This window comes from Gaeumannomyces tritici (assembly GCF_000145635.1).
Source record: "Gaeumannomyces tritici R3-111a-1 unplaced genomic scaffold supercont2.3, whole genome shotgun sequence".
NCBI classification, from domain to species: Eukaryota; Fungi; Ascomycota; class Sordariomycetes; order Magnaporthales; family Magnaporthaceae; genus Gaeumannomyces; species Gaeumannomyces tritici.
Genome location: NW_008804547.1, coordinates 4,503,803 through 4,513,201, shown reverse-complemented (window position 1 = coordinate 4,513,201; position 9,399 = coordinate 4,503,803). Strand labels below are relative to the sequence as shown.

General features: G+C 55.7%; 4 protein-coding genes across 4 annotated transcripts; 3 read left to right on the top strand and 1 right to left on the bottom strand.

The window, feature by feature from the left end:
• GGTG_06640 (hypothetical protein) lies at positions 1–1,204 on the top strand. The gene is made up of 2 exons (XM_009224460.1): positions 1–257; positions 351–1,204. Exon 2 carries the CDS (start codon positions 417–419, stop codon positions 933–935), a length of 519 nt encoding a protein of 172 aa, XP_009222724.1. The 5' UTR covers positions 1–257; positions 351–416; the 3' UTR covers positions 936–1,204.
• GGTG_06639 (hypothetical protein) lies at positions 1,192–1,768 on the bottom strand (the record flags this gene model as incomplete). Its single annotated transcript, XM_009224459.1, has 2 exons — positions 1,192–1,332; positions 1,595–1,768. 2 exons carry the CDS (start codon positions 1,766–1,768, stop codon positions 1,192–1,194), a joined length of 315 nt encoding a protein of 104 aa, XP_009222723.1.
• A 1,072-nt stretch (positions 1,769–2,840) lies between these two features.
• GGTG_06638 (hypothetical protein) lies at positions 2,841–3,686 on the top strand (the record flags this gene model as incomplete). Its single annotated transcript, XM_009224458.1, has 1 exon — positions 2,841–3,686. One exon carries the CDS (start codon positions 2,841–2,843, stop codon positions 3,684–3,686), a length of 846 nt encoding a protein of 281 aa, XP_009222722.1.
• A 725-nt stretch (positions 3,687–4,411) lies between these two features.
• GGTG_06637 (hypothetical protein) lies at positions 4,412–7,058 on the top strand (the record flags this gene model as incomplete). The annotated part of the gene is made up of 3 exons (XM_009224457.1): positions 4,412–5,215; positions 5,273–6,482; positions 6,809–7,058. Exons 1-3 carry the CDS (start codon positions 4,684–4,686, stop codon positions 7,056–7,058), a joined length of 1,992 nt encoding a protein of 663 aa, XP_009222721.1. The 5' UTR covers positions 4,412–4,683.
• Between the last annotated feature and the right edge of the window lie 2,341 nt (positions 7,059–9,399).

Here is a 9,399-nt window from a genome sequence, read left to right as displayed (position 1 = left end):
CGGCGGGGCCCGGCCGCAACGCCGCCGCAGCTGCGCCGGGGGCCACCGCCGCGACGCGCTTCTCCGTCGTCGACGCCGCCACCCACGAGCTCGCCTACACGCTGCTGACCGAGTTCGGCCGCGGCAGGGCCCGCCGGAGGAGCGTTGCCGTCGGCAGCGTGCGCCGCAGCGTGCGCGTCTACGACTTTGACGAGGTGGCACAGCTCTTTACAGCCGGCCGCCACGCCGGCGGCACAGCTAGGTTCGCCCACGGCGGTGTATGTGCCTCCCTTTCTTGTTCCGCTACCTGCCTCCTCCTTTTCTTCTGCTGACATGACCCGACCGCGCTGGGCACCTCGTTTGGCACACAGGAGCCCTCCCCAGCTGCCGTCTTGAGCGCCTCGGACACGGCCTGGCGGGTCTGGCTCTGCGAGCCTATGGGCACCGCGACGGCGTACTTTCCGCCGCACACCGTGTCCCGCATCGGCACCATCGATCTGCCGCAGTCCAAGCGGCGGCTCCGATGGCGCGCGACGAGCCCGCTCGGCATGGTCGATGACGACCTATGCCCGAGTCCTGGCGGCGATGACGTTGTTCCTGCCGTCGACGAGGCCGAGGATGCTGACCCTCCTGCCGCCAGTGCCATTAGCGCCCCGAGGCCCATCAGCAACCACAGCGCCTTCAAGCTCGTCTCGATGGACGAGCGCGCCGCTGGCGCCGGCGGGCCCGCACCGCCCGTGGTGGCCAGGTTCGACCGCGTTGGCGACGTCGGGTGCACGCGCATGGAGGGCCAGCTGCGCGTGTACAACGTGGAGGACTACGAGCTCGAGGTCGGCGGGAGGGAGGTCCTGGACGTGCTGATGCTGCTGTCCCTGTCGTCGGTCGTACGCCCGCTGGGCTTCCGCCAGGCCAAGGGGGCGGCTGGAAAGGATAGCGAGGAGGTGTCACCTACGTAGATGGTGGCTTGGGAGAATGAGAAGAACGAAAGGCCACACAAGGATGAAATTCATTCAGTAGTTCGTTCTCTGGGTATCTTAAAATTTTAGACGTACTAGCGGCGGTGCTGTGATGCCTGCCTGCGTCCCTCTGGCCTCGTGCTCCAAAAATAAAGAAAAGGCGAAGACGGGAAAGTTGTACAGAAATGCGAAGACAAAAGACTCCTGCTATCGCCTTCCCAATCCGCCAGTCAACCCTCAATCTGCTCCTTGGCATCTACTGCCGCGCCTCCTGAGCCTCGGTCCATTGTGCCAGCTTCGCAACTGTGGCCTCCAGGGCCTCAATCTTAGCCGACTGCTCATTGATGATGGTTGACTGCTTATTAATGGTGGTCGACTGCTTATTGATGGTGGTTGACTGCTCATTGATGACAGTTGATTGCTCCTTGTTGGGCCGACTGCTCCTTCACTGTGGCCTCCAAGGCCTTGACCCCATCCGACAGCTCCTCGATGGTAGCCGCCTGCCTTTTGATAACTTTGTCGTAGTATGCGAGCTGTTTCTAGTATGACTTTGTTGTCTTCGAGACGCGGAAAGAAAGTCAGATTCGAATCGGATGTAGCCCAAACGGGCAAGGACAAGCACGGGGGTACAGTGACAGGCCGGTGAGGAAAGGACTCACTCGCATGACAAGCTGTGTGCCCGCGGCACCCGGGCCGTCTCCAGCGCCGGCCGACATGGTCTTGCTGTGTTCGTGGGATGGTTGTGGTGGTGGTAGTAGTGGTGTTGGTGCTGGTACTGGTGCTGGCGCTGGTGGCGATGTAAAGGCTCCTGTTGCGTATATAGAAGTTACCATTTAACTGGTAAGAGCGCGTATGTGGTGAAATGATAAGCAGGTTGGACTTGGAAGGGCTGAAGTTGGTTGGCGATGGCTGCCCTGTTGCTGGGGAAGAAGAGAAGAGAGGGGAGAAGAGAAGGAAGGAGGGAAAAGGGGCGGGAATGTATAGGGACGATATGCAGCCAACTGTTTAAAGAGTCGATGCGAATCAGTAAAAGATCCTGCGTGCCTGGGGCAAACATGAGGGCACCCCACCAAAGAAGGCGGCAGCGATAGAAAGATCAGACTCAAGCTGGAGCCTAGAGAGTGGCGTGGCATTCTGCCGCCGGGGGCGCTGATAACGGCTGGTGAGATCTGAGGTTGAAGTGAGCCGGATCTGAGTTGAGAACTGGACTGCGGGAGGAGCATTTCGGACCTGCTCGAAAGTAGGGCAGAAGTAAATAGAAGCACTCGTTGCCTTGGGAGAATTCAGCCGTGATGAATAACAGTTATTGTATGTCGTATTAATGGGAAAAGGCGTACGCTTATCAGGATATGGCCAAAGTGTCACAAAGGAGGCTATCACCAAGTGCCGGCACACTGTTCCAGGCCTTGTTCGGACGATCCGCACGGGCACCGGTGCCGCACAGGGTAGATGCTTGCCGAGCACTCGTCGGCAATGACGGGGGTGCGGTAGTGAGTACCGCGCCTACAAGAGAAGGGATTACTGTATATAAGGAGGGCACAGGGCCGAGGCCCTGTGCCCGTCCTCCTTTCTCTTTCAGAGATCTAGCTCAACATACAATAGACCCTATCTTGCACCCTTTGTCCGTCACACAAAGAACAATCCAGTGCTTGGGTAGCAGTTACGGGATTGTCCGGCTTTACTGCTAGGGGAACAAAAGAGTGAGGGAGGTCGATGGATGGTCCGACGTTGCGTGCTATATAAAAGTGTATAGAGCTAAATATACAATTCTGTGTTGGGTTGGAGCAACTGCGGACTGGGACAGTGACCGACAATCCCCCAATCGACAGACTGCATCACCAGTTCTGTCAAGACAGCATACACGGCTTGCACGGCTTCGGTAATATCCCTGTCGCCTTAACCAAGATGGGTGACAGGCTGGGCTCTGGCAGTGGCCAAGCCGTCCCGGACGGCTTGCCCCAACTCTCGGTTTGGGGCATCGATATGCGCGAGGAGGCAAACGAGCCCCAAGCAACGGAGACGGATAACCACCTGATCGGCTATCTGGCCATGGCTGAGATGATCAGCCAGTCCGGGTTATGTGAATACTGCCAGACTACTCTCGCCAAGCACCTCATCAACGAGGATACGGCCATCCGTCGGCCCATACACTCAGGGGGCCTCTACGAGCCCAACCGCCACGGCTCCGAGCACTGGACGGCAGGCACAAGCATCGCCACCTTCCTGGGACCTCACGTGGTCGACACGCCGCCACGGAGCCACCTGCCGACCACTCCCCACTCCCAGGCCAGCCGCAAAGACCGCTGGGCTGCTCGGAACCTCGCCTGCTTCCGGCGCAGGTGGCTCAACGACCCGGCCTGGCGGCAGCGCCGGCTGCGCGGCTGGCTCTCGCGGCTCTGCCGGCCCCTGACCTTCCGGCCCGCGCCGCCCGCGGAGGGCGTGCCCGCGGCGGCGGGCCACAACGTCTGGGAGCTCAAGCTCTGGCACGCGTGCGCAGGGCGGTACGACCTCGTCGACCTGGCGCAGGGGCGCGACGTAAGGGAGTGGGCGCGCCTGGCGCGCATGCACCTCGTGACGTGCGAGAGCGCCGAACTGGGCGGCGGCCGCTGCCTGTGCAAGGACGTCGACCACCGCCCGGTCCAGGACCCGGCTCGCCTCGCGTGGTACCAGGGCCATATCTCTTTAGATAGACGAGTCTGCTACGTCTCCGGAGGCGGCCTTTGCTGGTCACGTTGGCACGTACCTATATAGTCATCCCCGAAAAAAATTGCCCCCAAGTCTGGGTTGAGTGCGAGCCCTGAGCTGCCGCCGCTTCAGCCTGAGCAGCATCGTTTCAGCACTCGGGTAAACTTGCCTCAAGTCAAACGGCAACCCACACTTCTGTACCCCCTGCAACGCATTTGCTTCCAGGCTCCAGGCGCAATCCGTCTCCACCGGCCTCCATTTCCCGTGGCTTGCATCAAGGCATCTTCCCTCTAAAAAAATACAGCTTGGATCACACGAGACTTGCAAGTCCCGGTTCGCGCGGATCAACTTTTTTTTTTTTTTTTTGGATAATAGGACATGCCGAATACAAAGCAACTGCGCCTATCCTCGCCAAGTATGCTATTATATATAAGGCATTTGGTCCGCCCTCTAGAGGATTGAAAGGGATAAACATGTCGGAAAATATGCTGCGAGGTAATGGGAATGCTGGAAGTCGTGGAGGGAAGTACAAAGATGTTGCGGTACATGGGCCTATGGTGCAAGAGGGACGGAGCCATGGTGCAGAGGAGCATTGAGGTGCGAGGGTGTCACGGCCGACTGCAGGCTCCCGGAAGGAGGGGTGGGTACCCGCCAGAACAGAATGATCGCGGAGGGATGTCACGTGACACTGGTCACGGACCAAGGATCTATGGATCTGTAGCGGAGCGACAGCAGGCAGGAATATAAGGAAGGATTTCCTACTGTATCAGGTAGTTCTTGACTGAGGCTTCGGCATCAGTCAACCTAAGTTAGCTCTTGAGTAACCCCCAGAGCAAGCAATTAAACTGTCATTCCCAAACGACCAGACAAGTCGCGCGTTCACCAGTTGCACAAATTATGCATAATTGCTGCCCGGCGGCCCCGAAGCCCTACCAATTACCAAGCGCGTTAGCCACAATTTTGCAAGTAAGTCGTACGCTTAAAGCTGCTAGCTGCCCCACGTCGCGCGAATCTTTTGCCTCCACTCAAGCATCACTCGCTCGCTTGAGCGGGCCTCGACGCAATGGCAGACCCAGCCGGCGATCCCTTCGATGACGCGCCTCCCGAAGTCAAGGAATACATTTCCAAAGGACCCGATACTATCCATCGATGGTTTCGAAGCAAACTACTGGGAAGCCGCCCCCGCCCCCGCGACCGCGACACCAAGATCCGGGAACTGGAGGAAGAAAACAGAAGCCTTAGAGAGCGGGCTGAAAAGCAGGCCGAGAAGCAGGTTGAGGAGATCAGACGGCAGGCTGAAAAGGAGGCTGAGGAGATCAGACAGCAGGCTAAGAAGGAGGCTGAGGAGATCAGACGGCAGGCCGAGGAAACACTGCGCCAAAGCAGTCAGAAAAATAAAGCTGGGACCAGTGAGCAGGCTGGGCAGCGTGCCGAGAACATCGAGAGACAGCTGTCCGAACGGCACGCTAAAGAGATCGAGAACCTCCGGGCCGAGAACGATCTGCGGGTCAAACAGCAAGCCGAGCAGCTAGCCAAGCGGATAGAGGAACTACAGGCCAAACTCGAGCTTCGCCAACAGAATACGACTGGGACTGGTAAGTAGCCAAATTAAGCAGGCAACCGCCAAACAAAGAGCTAACTATCGACTTTAGATGCAGTCTTCGGGGCACCTGCATTGGGCCCTTTGGCCCCCTCGGTTGCGTCATCAACGCCCAGCAGCGAGCAATTAGAAAGTAGCGGCAGCCATGCCAGTTCCGCCAGCACTTCCAGCAGCCCCCCTGGCGAAAGCCAGCCTGATGCACCTCCAACAAAACCCGCACCACATGAGGTCGACCTCGCCCCTGGAGGTTTCCTCCCGATTAATTCACCGCCAGGCGATGCTTTCGCTGCAGGCAGCAATCCCGAACCACAGTCGGCGTCTAGCAGTCCCGCTCAGCATGCAGCCAGGCCTCTCGGCCTCGACGTCGATATGCCCGACGCCGCCGATGCCGTGTCCGCAGGCAGCAATCCCGGAGCACATTCGGTCCCTGGGGTGGTTGTTGTTAACCACTTGCACGAAAACCAGCCTGAGTGCGACATGGTTAACGGCAATAACTTTCATGACGACGGCCAGCGTGGAGACGACGACCGGTCCAAGGGCAATAACCGGCCTGGAGCTGAAATTCAGAGTCGGCCATGCAAAGAATCGGCTCTCGCCTCGCCTGGAACCCCGCTCCCTGAAGGCCTGCGGAAGCCAGCCATGGATGTTTCAGAAATGGGACAGAACCTTGCTACAATCATCTTGCAAAAGATACAGCTGCCCGAGTTCGACGGCACGATCTGCGTCAAAGGATTGGATGACATTGATTTGGCAGGAAAAATTCGAAAGCCAGATTCTGAGTGGGATCTCCTTAGTGTCCAGTACAGCCACCGAAATGGGGCCTGCAGGCTATTCGTTGCCAAGGATGCGCATGAGTTCAAACTACCCCAGTTTCCACCTTCAACGGTTCAGCCTCCGTCCCAGGAGGAAATGGAAGCGTACATCGAGGACATTTGCACCAATCCACCGAAAGAACCTCTCTCCTACTATGTCGGACCTTCTCTTACGAAAGACGGCGTCCCTCCACCCCAGCTCGACAGCCTGCTCGACGCCGGCGAGCTCAACAAGCTACCAGAAATGCGATCCCGGGCACTAGACGGTAGCACCCCCTCGGAGGAGCTCCAAATCCAAGGTGTAACATCCCATTACTGGCATGTGGGCGTCCTCAACACGGGTACTGCCTGGCACAAGGAGGATTGGCACTTCTGGTCTGTCAATATCACCATCAAAGGCATCAAGATATGGATGATTGTCGATCTAGACCACTCGGTAAAGTTTGAAGAGTACGTGGCGCAGCGCTATGGAACCTACCTTTGCGAACAGAAGATACGTCATCTCAGCCTGATTTTGCGGCCGACGGAAATTCGCGAAGCGGGCATCAATTTCAAGCTTATAGCAGCGGGGCCAGGCACTGCTATCGTCACACGTGGGGGACAATACCATTCGGTACTCAACAAAACCAATTCACTCGCCGTGGCTATCAATCTACTACCACTTGGCCACACGCTCTTCCCACCAACGAAAACTAGCGTTTGTAATCAGGATGGGATGTTCGAAGTCGCACGAGAGTTTCAGACACACTTCGAGGTGGTGTCTGACAGATTCTCAGCACCCCGATCAACACAACATATGACACCATGTCCACCCCGGACCATTACCTTGTGCGGTCCACAAAGGAAAGCACCAAGGGTGGAAAAAGACACGGCCGGAAAACAGCGCATGGTCGAGTTGGAGCAAAACGAAACCGCAGGACTCCGGAGGTCTTCAAGAATTACGGACCAAGCGACCTCCAATCTCGCCAAGTCTGGCGGAACTGGGAGCAAACGATCAAGGCCGAAAGGAGACGAGTCAATATCTAAACGGCAAAAACATGCTCCATCTCTCAAGGCCATGGCGGGGGAGTTGATTTGCTCAAGCGCAAAGGAGCGGCTCAGGCTTCATATGCTGGCATGCAGGAGAGACGCCCCTTCCCCCCCGCCTCTCTGGGATGACAAAGGAGATGTCAGGTCGCAGGTAGCAACCTACCTTCGTATCGGATCACAGTTGGAAGGTCAGGCACAATATTGCAAGATGGCAGGATTGGCCTTGACGGTCTTCGCTCTTAACAAAGCGTACGAGAAAGAAGATGGCAGGGTCAATCTGTCGAAGGAAGACCTCGACCAAATCAAAGGGGAAAAATCTCAAATGTGGATAACAAGACGGCGCAAATTCTGTCGCCTTGGACTACATCGGATACCGCTTTTGCCCTTCGATGATTTCGGGAAGGAAACTCAAGCAACTTTTGTCGATTATGAGCGATGTTCCAACGAAAATCTGGATAAGATCAAGGAACTTATCCAGGACAACTCGCTCAAACCTCTGTGTGAGGCATTCATCGACTCTATTCTGCAACAGGCGACATTCATCTGGCAAACGATCAGCCTCCAAGATCTTCAAGAGCTGTCCATAGACAACCTCCTATCCCTCCTCACAATGCGGCATCTCCGGGAAAACAACCTCGATCGGACCTGTGAGACGCGCGCGGATCTTGTGGTCGCAGGCCGGCAATGCGAATTGTGCGAGAAGGACAACTGCGACTGTGTCCAAACGCGCTTCCCCCAACAGCCCCGTATCGTCGACCGTGGATCTAAAGGACTTGCTCTCGAAGCAATCGGAGCGGAAGAAAAGGTGGCTTACCAGCAAGGTAATTTGATCGGCGAGATCACGGGACGTATTTTGCCTCTAGAGACAACGCGTGAAGTGGACCAACTCATGGATATAGTGACACCTAACGGACAGAAAACGGGCCATCTCGAAAGGACCGGACCGAGCAACATTTTCCAATTCACTAGCCACAAAGGTGGAAATTCGAAAGTAAAGTGGATGGCTATATCCGGGAAGTACAGGATGGTGCTACTCGCGACTCAGGATATAATGGGTGGTATGGAAATAGCTGGGGATTTTACAGAAGTTTGTAAGTGTCAGGTTTGCACAGGGAAATAAAATGTAGTCACGAAATTTATAGTTATCGCTATCTTCGAATTAAAAAAAATGCCTCCACCGCTTTGCCCAGTAGCCCGCTTGACTTTAGGAGATTATTAATCCTCGCTCACGGCTTGAAACGCCGCTGGTGTCACCATCCATGCCTCCCGTGCTAGTGACAACCATACCTTGCTTGTTTTCAAGGGCGTACTCGGAAAGACAACCAGAAGCCCCCTAAGGTCACGTAACAGCTTAAGTAAGGTTGCTGTGATTTGTTCATCTGTGACAAATCAACAGATCAAGGAAACCACCAGGAACGGTGGACTTGTATATAAAGGGCTGGGCCCTTTCAGTTCTAAACAGCTTTCACTGAAGCTTCAGCATTGGTTGACCTAAGTTAGCTTCCGGGTATTCCCTCGAGCAAGCAATTTACGGACTTCACTTCTAAGATCCCAAGCCCCCGTGACCTTGCCCGCCAGAAGTGGGAGCTCAGATTGTGAGTTGGGAGAACCCTCTGACACTAAAGACTTCCGTCTGGACTGATCCAATGGCTGCCGCATAACCAACAATGCTACCTTAAGCAAATTAGAGCTCGCTCCACTCGAAGTGTGCTTGAGCTATTTTTGCCGTGGTTCGACGTCGGCGATGTTCAAACTCACAAGTCCGGTTTAGTCAGCATGACGTCATTGGTAACCAGCTGGTTATCAATGACGTCATGGACCCGGTTGGACCAGGCGCATCAGCGGTAGCAAGCCTGTTCGGACTGGAAAGCAGACCAGCCAAAGCCTCACGCCCCAAAGGCGACCCAGGCCCACGCGGTAGTGTGGTGGGAAGCCAACAGGCCGGCGAGAAGGGATTACACGGGATGGGCAAGTGCAAGAAAATCACGCACAACCCCGCCCAATGGAAGGCAAAAGGCCGCTGCACACCCTATTCGCAAAAGGATCGGGACACAGGAATTTCGAATCCTACCACCTAAGGTTTAAGCAACCCGCCAGCGCCGAGCTGGCACTGCATTTGCGGGGAAATAAAAAAAATAAGCTACTCGGGGGTTGTACGTTGATACCGACAACTGCATGCTAAGAAAAATGCCGCCCCCCAGAAGAAAGAACCACACCTAGCATTAAACAATACAAAGGAAGCCAAACGGTAGAAAAGGGACAAAACGCTATAATCTAGATTCGAACAAGTAATGCACATTAATAAAAACAGAATTAAAGCTAGAGAAAAACCCGGAGG

Coding starts and splice junctions, on each gene's coding strand:
- GGTG_06640 (XM_009224460.1), top strand. CDS start 417: ATGGGCACCGCGACGGCGTACTTTCCGCCGCACACCGTGTCCCGCATC.